General features: G+C 38.6%; 1 protein-coding gene across 1 annotated transcript in view; it reads right to left on the bottom strand.

Moving 5' to 3' along the window:
- LOC126251332 (phosphatidylinositol 4,5-bisphosphate 3-kinase catalytic subunit delta isoform) overlaps nt 1–13,970 on the bottom strand; it is a 176,004-nt gene that overhangs the window by 68,039 nt on the left and 93,995 nt on the right. The window contains exons 9-11 of the mRNA XM_049951676.1: nt 12,161–12,458; nt 4,839–4,969; nt 2,291–2,434 (exon numbers count right to left, since the gene is read on the bottom strand). Of these exons, the coding sequence (XP_049807633.1) occupies nt 2,291–2,434; nt 4,839–4,969; nt 12,161–12,458 (573 nt within the window). The remainder of the gene's footprint in view (nt 1–2,290; nt 2,435–4,838; nt 4,970–12,160; nt 12,459–13,970) is intronic.

Below are 13,970 nucleotides of genomic sequence, written 5' to 3'. Positions count from 1 at the left end.
TGCACCTGCTGCCAGTTGCTCTCAGCTGTCAACCACCTTCCCCAACCTTCCCCCTTGTTCCCCACCTCCTTTCTCCCCTTCGTCCACTACACGCAACATGACCTCTCACCCCAGACAACCTGCAGAGCTACAGTGCTGGCATTATGTAACTCATCCAGCACAATGTAGTCATACATGTATATTTTTGTGTGTGTGTGTGTGTGTGTGTGTGTGTGTGTGTGTGTGTGTGTGTGTGTGTGAGCGCACGTGCATGCGCACATATGTATGTTGCATGTGTGTACTACAACTCAGAAACAGATTTGTCTGAAAGGCAGCACGGTTGTCAGTCTAGAATTTTGACAATCCTATTCTGTAATATCTGGTGAGTTGTTAGCTTTTCTTCTGAAATTGTGCACAAGATTTATGTGAATAAAGCAGGCTATGTTCCAAGCAGTGATTTTTCTTGATTTTGTTCTGATGTTTTCAGAGAAGCTTCTTGTCCACCAGCTACATCATAATGTATGAATACACTCAAGGATTCAGCAAAAGATGAATGTTAACATATTTGTCTGTAATTCTATGCATCCAAATTATTATTATTATTATTATTATTATTATTATTTGCAAATAAGAGTGACATGGGCTCATTTCCAATTGCATAGAACTTTCGACTGTTCAAGAGATTTCCAATATGTATGAAGTAGGAAAGAGGCTAATATTTCAGCGTATTCAGTGTAAAATGTATACGGAATTCTGTCACGGCCTGGTGTCTTGTCAGCTTTGAGCAGTCATAATTGTTTTTCATTCCTGTGGGTTCTTATATTGGTCTCTCTCTCATATGTGAGCTTGTGTGGTGACCCAACACTGATATGATCGTACTCTCAAGCATGAAATGATTTTTAAATGCAGAATTTCACGTTCCAGCTTCCTGTTTACTCTTTTCATCTTCAAAACCAGAGTAATTCACAGCAGACTGATGGAGGGTTTGGATCCATACATTGCCTTTCCTAGAATTTTCTGATAGACTTTCCACCAGTGTCACTGCAGTCATTGCAGGCTTCATGCATGACTGAACTGCCATTAAGTTTTCTCTACCAGTTTCCCTGCACACATTTGTAGAAAGAATGTAATAATCTCTTTTTCTGCAACATTATTCAAATGGTACCATTAAACACAGGTGCATCTTCACTGTCTTATTTCATATGTATTTGTCTAGACTCAAATTCATGGTGTATTTGTACTTTAACCACAATTGCCCTGTTCATCAGATCTGAACTGAATATTCTCCGCTCATCTTTCAAACACATTTTAGCAAATGTCTATCAGTTCAATTATATACAAATGCAATCATAACTCACTCAATGAATGACACATGGATGGTAGTATCAGATTTCCCATCAAGGAGCACGTAGTTACTACATATGGTATTAAAAGATTTGTTTCATAGCAAAATACGAAGTGCATTGGTGGTGGTAACGTCTTTAAATCAGTATGAGAGTACAAAATTTGTTCACAGTCGAATGTCAGAGGAAAAGTACGCTAAAAAATAATAATGCTAAAGACTAAAGTTCTAGATGTTCACTATCTGAAATGAGATGGTGTAATTGCAGTAATATACAAAAAGCTTTATCACAAATATCAGACTACATGGAGTAGTTTTATAGATCAAGTTTTCTTCAACACAAGCTGTTAACAAATAAGCGAATATGTATCATCAGCCATTTGAGATATATTGCTGGATGAAGGTCTCCTCCAGACTTCTCCATGGATTATGAGCTCCAGCTACATACCTTCACGTTGTTCTTGCATGTTTGCTAAGGGTATCTACCCATCTTTCATTAGGTTTTCATCTCAATATTTTCTTACCTACTGGAATCCAGCAATGAACTACCTTAGTGCATCTGCCATCTATCCACCCAACTTCGTGTCCTGACTACCTCCATTTCATTTTCACTACAGTAATATTTATGTAATTCATGCCAGTTTGCACATGATCCATTTGTTTGTTTTGTGGTCTATCCTAACAATTCTCAACATGCTATCTGCATTGTTCACTAATGAATCTCCATTTTTGGAAATCTTTCACATTTAATGACATAACTGGTAACACACTCATTACAATTTTTTTTATTTTCAGACACAATATTACCTCCACAAACTCAAACAATTAGCGATCTTAACGCACACACAAGATACGAAAAGCAACGCTGCAAACTTGCACAAAATATAAATGATATGTCTGCCAAAATGAAACATCTAGCAACTAGTTTATCACAAATAAGTGTCACACTAAATATAGTCTCATCGTTACCTGAGATGCCAGAAAAGATAGTGACCTATTTTCTGGTTCATCAGAGCACGGCGTAACAGGAACTCTACAAGATCACAGTACAAATAAGCTTCATGTTTCAGTGCCTGGACAAGCTGAAGCAGGTACAATGAGAGGTCTTCATCACTGAAACAAATAAAAAATTATGATAAATTTTTATGTATAATCATTATGAAAACTATACTAACTTTATATTTATGGAACAAAAAGGGCATGGAATAACTTTAAAAAATCACTAGGGCAAATCACAAAACTTTAAAGACCCTGAAAGTTAATTACAGTCAGTAGCAGAGGTAACTTCTCATTCTGAGGGAACACTGCTCAGGCAGTGTAGGGATCATAGTGATGGAAAAAGACTTGTTGGCCATCGCTACCAGTTTCAATTAATGCCATGAACTGGTAAGGTAAGACCTATAATTTCATTATCAACATGTTTTTTATGAGCAATAAACTTATAACTGCAACAGAAGAGCATTCTCCCAACACTTCAGCCTGGGCTGACGTGAAATAGTGGTCAGAAAATTATCCTACTGACAGTTTCAAACCAGAGAGCTTGTGGATCAACATTATAAAGAAAACCACTTTGTCAAAACCAGAGCATGACCAGAATGCATGTCAATATATTTGCAGTTTATGATCAACAGGTCAGAACAGTGCTGTGTTAGGCTAACAAAGCTGTCTTCACAGCAAAGGTTTGTTGAATAATGCGGTGCTTTTTATTGTTTTGTTTCAGGATTGCAAGATTGCTGTGCGTCTTGCTCTAGAGCAGGGCTTCCCAACCTTTTCAGCTGGCGGACCCCTTCTTCAGTCGAAAATCCATGGCGGACACCTAGTCAGTCAAGAGCACATCCAGACACTTACTAGTGGATTTACTAACTTTCTTCAACACACTATAGCCTGATTAAAATTACTTGGTAATTGAAATTTCACACGATGGAGCTGTCTTCCTCCAAGAGCAATCAACGTCACGTCCAAACTGTTCGCTGTTGACAAGCTGCCGCTTATGGTCTGTTCACTTCCACTATTTGGCTACTGTTGTGTAAGGAGCATGCATATTTCGTAACAGTCGTGTGTGTGTGTGTGTGTGTGTGTGTGTGTGTGTGTGTGTGTGATTTTTCGTGAAATCCAAAGAAAAATGTTCAAATGTATGTAAAGTCTTCCTTTGGTCGTCCTCCCTCCTCATTCATTTCAACTGGAAACTTCCCTTGTTGTGAAGGCGATGGAGAAACTGCACCCTTCTTCAATGATCCCGTCTTCAGCCACCGATCCATGTTAGAAGTAATAAACTGATCAAAAATCGACTTATGAAATAGGTAGTGCACTGACAAAGCAAGTTTAACATTTAATTATGCCTGGGACCGCATACGTGCCTTGAGCGCTGTGATTGGTCGACAAAGCTCGTTCCGCGCATGCGTAAAATGTTTCAGCGCATCTAGCGCCGCGAGCCGGGAACAGTCGATCAGAGAAGCCGCATTCTCTGGCACTAACCTGTGTATACGTTCTCATTTACGAACCGCAAAGGCTGCTTGGGGATACGACCTGAAGTAAAAGTACACATGCTTTTCACACACACAAAAAAAGTGTTAAATTTGATTCTCACACTTTTATTCAATAATTTTACTCATTATTTTACACGATTTGGTGAAAGGTGGCCGCGGACCCCCTAGAAAGAGCCGGCGGACCCTTAAGGGGTCCGCAGACCACAGGTTGATAAGCCCTGCTCTAGAGTAGTTTCTGATGAATGTGCAATATATCGCAGTTCACACAGGTGGACTGTGGTTTTCTTGTTTAAGGAACATCCCTATTACATGGTAGAATTGGAAAGGAACCCTTCCCATGTAATAATACGGGCCAGAATGACATCACAGTATCTTTTGGAACCACATTTATTTTAGGGTACGTGAACAGAAATTCTTATTTGGACATGTTGCAAATGTGGTTAAACCTCGGTTCAAAGACAAGGAAATCATGGATCATGTGTCGGCTCAAAGACAAGGAAGTCATTGACAAAACTCCAGCACAGTTTTTCTTTTTATGTTTGTCAGTTCCTTGATAAATAATTTCAAGGCCACTGGATTGGGTGTGATTCAGCATCTCCAGCCCATTTTGGAATGGCAACTAAAACAACCCAGACCTTACCATGCCAGATAACCCGTTACAGGGAATAATTAAGCGCCACATGGTCCAACACTGGTATAAGACTAATAAAGAACTGTGTAAAAAGTCAAGGAAGCCTCTTGGAGCAAAACTCGAAAGAACTCCACAAGATACCATATACTGTGTTGACAAGAGATACCAGAACCTCTCGACCACATTGTGGAATTCTAGAGGTGAAATCCAATTTTAAGTACACTAGAAGGAATTTGAGCAATAATGGAAACTTTGTATCCATTCAATGTTTTCTATCTAAGGTGAGTGTTACTTTTTCCTTTACTTTTGGTTCTCTTTTTTTCCTTCGTTTCTAAAACATGCAATAGCCTTCCTCATGTAGTAAGAGACATAAAGCCAATATAAATTAAGTTATAATTACCTAACACTTTTAAGACACTGTACAGCAAAACTACGAACTGCTTGATCCGCATATGCATAGTCAAGCAGCTCAAGTGCTTTTTCCACTGATAGCTTCGGCCACCTTCTCAAAAGTGCAGTCACTTCTGAAACCTGAAAATAAGTGAACAAATTATTTATACGGGTTTTTACATGACAAAAACTCGTGAATATTTCACAGGGATATAATTATGAGTATACACATAACCATTCATATTACCTATACACCCGTGTCACATTTATAACAGAAAGGGGTGATCATGTGGGGGTGGGGTGGAGGTGGGGGTGAGAGTGGAGAAGGGGCGGTAGGGAGGGAGGAAGAGGGAAACAGAAAGGGAGAGAGGGAGAGAAGGAGAGGGAAAGAGAGCAGGAGAGTGAAAGAGAAAGAGGAGGGGACAGGGGGGAAGATTACACTGGCAACTTCAGACGTGACCTGAAGAACAGGATTGGCAGGGGGAGACAAAGAAGAGGAAAGAGAGACTGCAGGGAAGACAGTGTGAGTATAAGAAGAGTAAAGTTAGTGATATGGAGCAGTGTTGGAGATGGGTGTGGGGCAGGGAGAGATTAAGGCCATGAGAATTATAATATTAAAGGATTTCTTGCAAAGACATTTCTCATTTACATAATTACAACAAGCTGGTGTTGGTGAAGAGATGCAGTTGACTCAGGTAATGAATCATCCATTGAAATTGAGCATTTTGTGTTCAGGAATGTGTTCTACCACTTCTATCTGCTATTGGCGACTGTTCAGGATGGCCATTCATTTGGATGTACAACTCATTGGTGATTATATCCATATAAAATGCGGAGCATACATTGCAGCAGAGCTGGTATGTAACATAACTGCTTTCATACATGGCCCGGCATCTGACAATATAAGCCTGTGATTGAAGTGGAGTAGGATGCAAAGGGTGTATTGGACAGGTCTTACAACTAGGTCTTCCACAGGAGTATGACCTATGTGGCAAGGAGTTACTACTTCTGGTTTACTATTGCTCATCTGATATTATCAAACTTATTACTTTTCATTACATTTTCGTTTCCCCCATACAGTCTGGCCACATGTGGACAATGCATCTGCAGTCATAAGAAATTCTTTGTCAAGTGCACTGTAAGGCCAGCACAGACTGACAATTCATTCCAAACCTAGGCCACAAACAGATCTCTAATTCTTCAACTGTCCCTGTGAAATAAAACAACCCCATGTTTACATTCATGTTTCAATGCTCTAACGATATACTCTCCGAAGAGACAATTCACTGAAAGTTCTGTGATTACAATTGTATCTAATAAGTGATTTCACCTAATACATTATATCTCATAAAATTTATTATTTCATTTGTTTACCTGTGTGTAATGTTTGTCAAATATATGTTCGCAGTATTTTGCTCTCAGTAATGAAGCCATAATTAAGAAAAATTACGTTGGCATTGTTGTTTTTCATTATTTTATAAAATATGATGTATATCCTACGTAAAAATCTTTACTGCACATGCCAGTTTCAGCATAAAATTAAGCAAGGTTTTGTGGATAGAAACTCATATTAATGTTAAACTTTTAATTGTTAATTTTATAAACTTGGACTGTAGTTTTGTTGTTTTCATAGGAGCACAAGGCTCAGAGGAGGTCAGTTGGAGACAGTTTTGAGCCGAAACCACTGTATCGCAGGTCTGTGCAATAATCTAATTGTTGTAATACAGTATTGTGACTATGTAGCCTGTTATTGAAGTGGGCTTCCACTAAGAAGTGGTGCAGTTTGTCATAAATGAACCACTATAAAATGACTTGGTACCTGGATTATGTCATGGAATTCACATAACTTGATTCAGTTAGCAGATGAAATGGAGCTGGATAATGACGGGTCCAGCAGCAGCAGCAGCAGCAGCAGCAGGAACCAGATTACTCCGAGTTACACCGAACTAAGATGTGTGTGAACAATGAAGTGAACCATGCACGTGCCACTGGAGAACAAATTACTAACGTGTAATGTTTGGAAACTGTTATAGCAGTAAACATTAGCATTTGTCTCAAAGTTATCTTCAAGTGGTGGAGGTCAAAGTGATCAAAAGATACTTCCATGATCACGCAGTCTTGATGTCTATGGAAGACAATTGTAACGACAAACTTTTGAGATTTATTGTCTAAATCAAATAATCTCTTTTAATGTTGCAATTTTTGCAACAACCTCAATCTCTCACCCCACCAGTAAAAAGTACAGTTTTGTTACACATGCAAACCAGCTGCAAGGATGCATCCCATTCATTAGCCAGTATCACCTGAGACTGGAACAATTTTACAACACCCTCTGCCAGGGTTTCAACTACCTTTCATTGTGCCCTGAAATAATGAACATCTTTCCCAAAATAACTCCCACCTCTCCCAAAATGGAACTCCACAGTCCTCCCAATATACCTCATATCTTAGGCCATCATTAAACGACATCCACGGCCAAACCTATCCCCACACCTCCCACTCCACTCCACTCACCTACACTTACATGTACCAATAACCTACACCTACATGTTTTCTTCCTCCGTTTTACACCCCTTCCATTTTCTGCATAACTACTGACATTCAATTATTTCTCTTCATTTGTACCACATGAATCTTCCCCTATGTGCGCCACAGTGGGCTCAAAGGTGTCACATTCCTTGCTGTCTCGCTGCCTTCCAGCCATCAGAGTTGGGGCAAAGTAGTAGAGCAGTAGTAGTAGTAGTAGTAGTAGTAGTGTGTGTGTGTGTGTGTGTGTGTGTGTGTGTGTGTGTGTGTGTGTGTGTGTGTGTGTGTGCGCGTGCGCACTTTAGTTACTTATCTTTAAAACAGAAAATTATTCAAAAGTTCAGCTTTAAATCTTATTTAGGTGCCTCTCAAGTGCTCAACTATACAAGGAGTGATTACCTTAATTTTTCCATTATTTGTATTCCACACTGGAATTTACAGTGTGTTACAAAGTTTCAGTGATATGATAGAATTTCACAAAGAAATGCGCCAGTGAGACGATAGACATTCTCAAAGAAATGTGCCCAATCTAAGACATCATGGAATGCAAGCTTCTTTTAGACAAGTAATGAAATATGGCAACTTATCTATTTCTGGGTAAGAATTAATATAGCATTTTTGAGATATCATGTAACACTGCACCATTACAAGAACCCTTTTTCTAAAGATGAGGATTATCAACAAACACACGCGTCCTTTCCCTTTGCATCAAAACAACATTTAAACTTAATGGCACTGGAAATTATTCATTATTATTCATTATTACAGAAAAGGAAGGAAGATTATAATTTAATGTCCTGTCAGTGACAGGTGTTAGAGGTGGAGCACAACCTAAGGTTGGGGGAGAAAACTGTCTGCATCCTTTTGAAAGAAATCATCCCAGTATTTGCCTTATGTGATTTAGAAAAACAACAGAACACTCAAATCTCAGTGGCTGAAAAGGGATTTGAATTGCCTTCGTCCCAAAAGTGAGTCCAGTGCCTTACCATTGAGCCACATCACTCAGTGCAACACAGTAGAGTACGCTGTTCCAGTTGGAGTGTTCACCTGCAAACTTGGCATCAATACATCTCGCAAATGCATCAAGTTGAGCAACACCAGTTACATCTATCGTTCTGTCCAAGCCAAAGACGAAAACACTAAACCTTTTTCCCGTATTTCAAATGCGCTCCTTCATTGTTCACCATTTCTTCACTACATTTGCAAACTTTGAAAGAGGAACTGTTTCAAAATTGTTCTCGTATTTACAAAGTATTTTTAACAAATTCTCCATTGGTGAAAGGATGCACTGCTACTGCTATTTTAAGAGCTGTGTGATAGCTTAGTTTTACTGCAGCACCATTATTCATAGCATGATTTTCTTTCTATAAATGTATTATAAGGTGCAACAAAAAAACTGAGGGAATAGCCACTTAGTGTACCATCAATAACAGGCACAATTTCAAAAAAGCACCATATACCATAATGTAATTTGCCTTTATTGTTGCACTTCTACTAATGTAAATTGGGCTTTCATTTCTTTCTGGACGATTGTAATTTCTAAATGCTGTATGATACTGTAAATATGATATAACTTATAGCATGCGTATTGTAATGAATGTAATGTGAAATATGTAGAATGCCTGGTTAGACTTAAGAGAGTGCTGAACAACAAACAAATCAGTCAATCAATAAATGAAGAAAAAGTCTAACCCAATCCTTACATCTTTCTCTCTGTTCAGTCTTTGCTTGAGAAGTTTTGCCGCAAATGATGTCTTAACAGAGATACTGCTTAAGACACAAAGCAAGCAAGCTATGTTGCCGTGTGCATATGTCTGATTGTGGTGGTGGTGGTGGTGGTGAGCAGGGAAATATGCTGTGTCCATCTTGTAACAAAACTCATCATTGGGACACTATCATTATTTTCTAAGGAACATGATACACTTACTTAACTCACATCACAATCCAACAAAACTTTTCATACAACAACATTTTTACATCTCTATTAATTTTGTAATGCAAATATTATCATCATAACATTTGCATAGGTATCAATACAAAACATATATGTATGTAAGATATTTTTGCTCAAATGACGTAATTTCAAAATTGTCATACATATTTTGCATATTTATGTAACTCGGTACATTAGCTATTATTATTGTGATTATTATTGTCAGTATTGAAACAATCTGAAGTACTAAAAAAATAAGATGTAAGTGAAAGATGCATAAGTTGCTTTTGTTTGCGATGTGATCGATATCTTATGAACTGTGTTACCTCTGGAGTTGTGCTCCTGGAGAGAGAAAGTGAACGGTGATAGACACATGTTTCTGAAGTTTCAGTGTGTAGATCATGATGGTGTATGGTGCTGTGTTTTGGAATGTGTGAAAAGATTTCTAATAAAATGTCGAAAAATGCAGTGAACAGCTTATAATATTTCATTTAATAATTCAAACAATGGAAAATCCACAATGGAATAATGAGAATATTATGAAAAGGATAGATTGCTACTCACCACATAGTGTAATCGCTGTCATACTCAGGCACAACAAAAAGACTTTGGACCTGGCTGCAGCAGCCAGAGACAGTGGTCATGTGTGTGAGCTGCATTTGTGCGAACATGTGTGTGTGTATGTTGTCTATTTTGGAAGAAGTCCTTCTGACAAAACACTTACGGAGTTAGTAGATTTTTGTTGTGTCTGACTGTGACTCACCACATCCACTATATGTTGAGTAGCAATCTATCATTCAGTAATGCATATTATACAACTAAAAACCTCTACATCTATTTTGGAAACAGGGTCATACCATTGGAGATCCTGTACCAACAACTGCTACTCACCATACAGCGGAGATGCTGAGTCACAGATAGGCACAACAAAAAGACTTTCACACTTAGAGCTTTCGGCCAGTGGCCTTCGTCTACAATAGACAAATATGCGCGCACGTGTGCACACACACACACACACACACAAAAGCAACTCGCACGCACGACTGTAGTCTCAGGTAACTGTAATCACACTGCGAAGACCACTGGCCAAAAGCTTTAAGTGTGAAAGTCTTTTTGTTGTGCCTATCTGCGAATCAGTTTATCCGCTATATGGTGAGTAGCAACTTTCCTTCTCATAATACTGATAGTATGACTGTGATAGTGATAGCATGCTAAAGTGTACTTTGCTGAAACAATCTGGCATTCAGCTTCAATTTTTATCTCTATGGATTTGAGTTCCTTGTCCATTGTGATTAATACAACACCTCCACTTCCAATTAGCCTATCTTTTCAATATATATTTACTTTTGCCCAACAAGTCTCACTGCTCTCAATCTCAGGTTTTAGCCAACTTTCTATATTTACTATTATTCAAACAATGTAGGAAAAAGACAGATTGCTACTTACTACGCGCGCGCGCGCACACACACACGCACACCCACACCCACCCACCCACCCACACACACACACACACACAAAAGAGCAAGAAAGCAGGCAGGCAGGCACACCTCACGCACACACGACCGCCAACTCCAACATTTTTGACCATCAATTACACTGTTTTTAGGAATGTGTGCAACTCTACGACTTTGTTGCAAATTTTTCACCAGATAATCCTAAAATTTTCACTGTCTCCAGTGGTTGCATATTTTTGGGTCTTACGCTAATAATTTGAGGTCTGCTACAGCTATCAGTTGCTGTTATAAAACTGAGGTGGTGGTTGTGGAGGTGGCAGTAATAGGGCCTACTAAAATTCATAATAGCTGTTGTTGTTATTGTTGCTATTGTTTACAGACTTCTTGTGTTAGTCACTGTAATAACATATCTAAAAACAAAGATGATGTGACTTACCAAACGAAAGCGCTGGCACGTCGATAGACACACAAACAAATACAAACATACACACAAAATTCAAGCTTTCGCAACAAACTGTTGCCTCATCAGGAAAGAGGGAAGGAGAGGGAAAGACGAAAGGATGTGGGTTTTAAGGGAGAGGGTAAGGAGTCATTCCAATGCCGGGAGCGGAAAGACTTACCTTAGGGGGAAAAAAGGACGGGTATACACTCGCACACACACACATATCCATCCACATCCTTTCGTCTTTCCCTCTCCTTCCCTCTTTCCTGATGAGGCAACAGTTTGTTGCGAAAGCTTGAATTTTGTGTGTATGTTTGTATTTGTTTGTGTGTCTATCGACGTGCCAGTGCTTTCGTTTGGTAAGTCACATCATCTTTGTTTTTAGATATATTTTTCCCACGTGGAATGTTTCCCTCTATTAATTTATATCACTGTAATAACAGTTATACCAGCATATGAAACAAACTGTATACTAAAAACTTACGGTTGTTTTTCTGCAACACTATAGGAACATCTGACAGAGAGTGGAAAAAGATGCCATTGGGTAAGTGCATTCGGAACAGCATATTGGTAGCTCTCTAGATGTTAGAGGAATAGTAGCAGAAACAAAAAGAAACAAGGAAAGGTCATATGACAGACATTATAAATTCGATTCAACATTCAGGAGACAGAGAGTTATCAAGAGAGTGGACTAGAATGAATAAATAGGTAAATATCTGAGACATAATTTCTCACAAAGGAAAAGCCGCAAATCATCTTATATATGTAAATTAATATGTAAAATGCAGGGATTCCGTTAATAGATAAGACGAATTAGTAACAATCTGTATTCGTGTTTCAAATAGTAGTGTCAGTTTACCACACTCAAAACAGCAAAAATTGTAGGACAACAACAAAGCAAGTCTTCCATTTGGAGCAGCTACCAATGTGGCTAACTTATTAGGATAAAGAATTACCTAAGTAAAGGAATTACTCACCTCTCTGTGATCATTCCATTCGACGCAGTCAAGTAATTTTGGGAGCAGCTGTGGAAAATGTGCAAGGCAATCGTATCGAAGACTCCAAATTATTTTGCGCTCCTGTTCATGCAATTCATGCAATGGATCTCTTTCAGCAGCCTGTCTTAGTTGTTCCAGGAACACCATTGGTTGCATGCCTGGTATTTCAGCACTAGCCATGTTCTCCCCTTCTGTGCCACTTGGGGTCTCCTGGCTACTTGCAAACTCCAATACTTTTTCAGGTGATGGGTACATGACAGTTCGTTCTGCATCATACCTGATATCAAAAATGGGTAAGACTGTTATACGGATTTTAAAATTAAGAGACAAATAATAAAAAATTATGAACTGATGTGAGAATAATTTATAGTTGTGTGATTTACAACTGAGGATTATTCACATATTTAATGTCATGGAAGTGTGCTTGCACATCTGAATTCAGCTTACAAACTGGCCAATATTTTTGACAACAGCAACTATGAACACTAATGGCAATGATATACAATCTTTTCGTTGATATCAGAATAGTATTGTGATTTGGGGTGTGGAAGAAAATGGCATTATCACAAAAGAATAGAAATGTGACATACTATATAAGACATGCCAGATAAGCTACTAACTGTTCAAGCATGAAAAGATAAAAATGAGACAAGAGTGATATAGCAATAGTAAATGCTGTTGTGGCACAAGAGGACCAAAACTGAGCAACTGTCACAAATTATTCCACCATGTTACTGGAAGATAACTGGCAACTCTACATGCATAACAGATTAGTTGTTTATCTAGACAAACATTACATTCTTCTAACATCATGGTACTGTTTCAGAAAGGGTAAATCTACAGAATCAGCAACTACCAATATGACAGAATATTTTATATAGTCAACAGTTTAAATAAATAAATAAAATAAAGAATAAAGGTTGTAACTGCAATGTTTCGGGTCGCTCTTAAGGATGCGACACCACTTCCCATGAACTACTGATACAAAAACTGGAAAACTGTGGCACTTTAAGGTGGAAGGAAGTTTAAAGTGCATGTCCACAAGCAAGGAAGCTTCCAAAAGTTGCTTGTGGAAGCTATTTCTGCAAGTTATTTGATGTGGAAACACTCCCAGCAAGTCAACTTTCACAAGTTTCATCAATTTGCAGAAGTAGCACCCACAAGTTAGTGGAAACAGTTTCCAACATCTCGTTGCAAGTACTTGGAGAACTTGCCAGTTGCTGAAAGTTTTTCTCAAATTTGCAAAAATTCTGTGTTTGCAATATTGGTACCAAAATGTCAGTATTGGAAAGGAGAGGCACAAAGGCAGGTGGGCCCTGCGTAAAAGCCTGAGTTAATAACATGCCCTCACCATAGTTCAGTTGAGCATCATATGTGTTTCATGTCAGACCTGTTGGACGAACTGCTTGTTTAGTGAGTTGGTTCTGAACTGAGAACAGGACAATGAATGAGCAAAGGATCAATTTAAAGTTTTGTTTTAAGCTTGGCAAGACACCGAAAGAAACACATGCAATGCTGGTACATGTTTATGGAGATCAAGCACTGTCCATGAAGTATGTGTACAAGTGGTTCAATCCCTGTAGCAGACAACCAGTGACTGCCATCAGTGATGAAAACATTCAGAAAGTGAGCACATTAATCACACACGATCATCGATGAACTGTGTGCATGAACTGCAGATGAAACGTGAAACTGTGCAACGAATCCTTACTCAGGAGTTAGGGAAGAGCAAAGTAATGTTGTTGTCTTGTGTCACATCACTTGATTGATGATCAGAAACAGACACATT

This window comes from Schistocerca nitens, chromosome 4 (genome assembly GCF_023898315.1).
Source record: "Schistocerca nitens isolate TAMUIC-IGC-003100 chromosome 4, iqSchNite1.1, whole genome shotgun sequence".
Taxonomy (NCBI): Eukaryota; Metazoa; Arthropoda; class Insecta; order Orthoptera; family Acrididae; genus Schistocerca; species Schistocerca nitens.
Note: the sequence above shows the minus strand (reverse complement) of the source record. Positions and strands in the feature narration are given on the sequence as shown.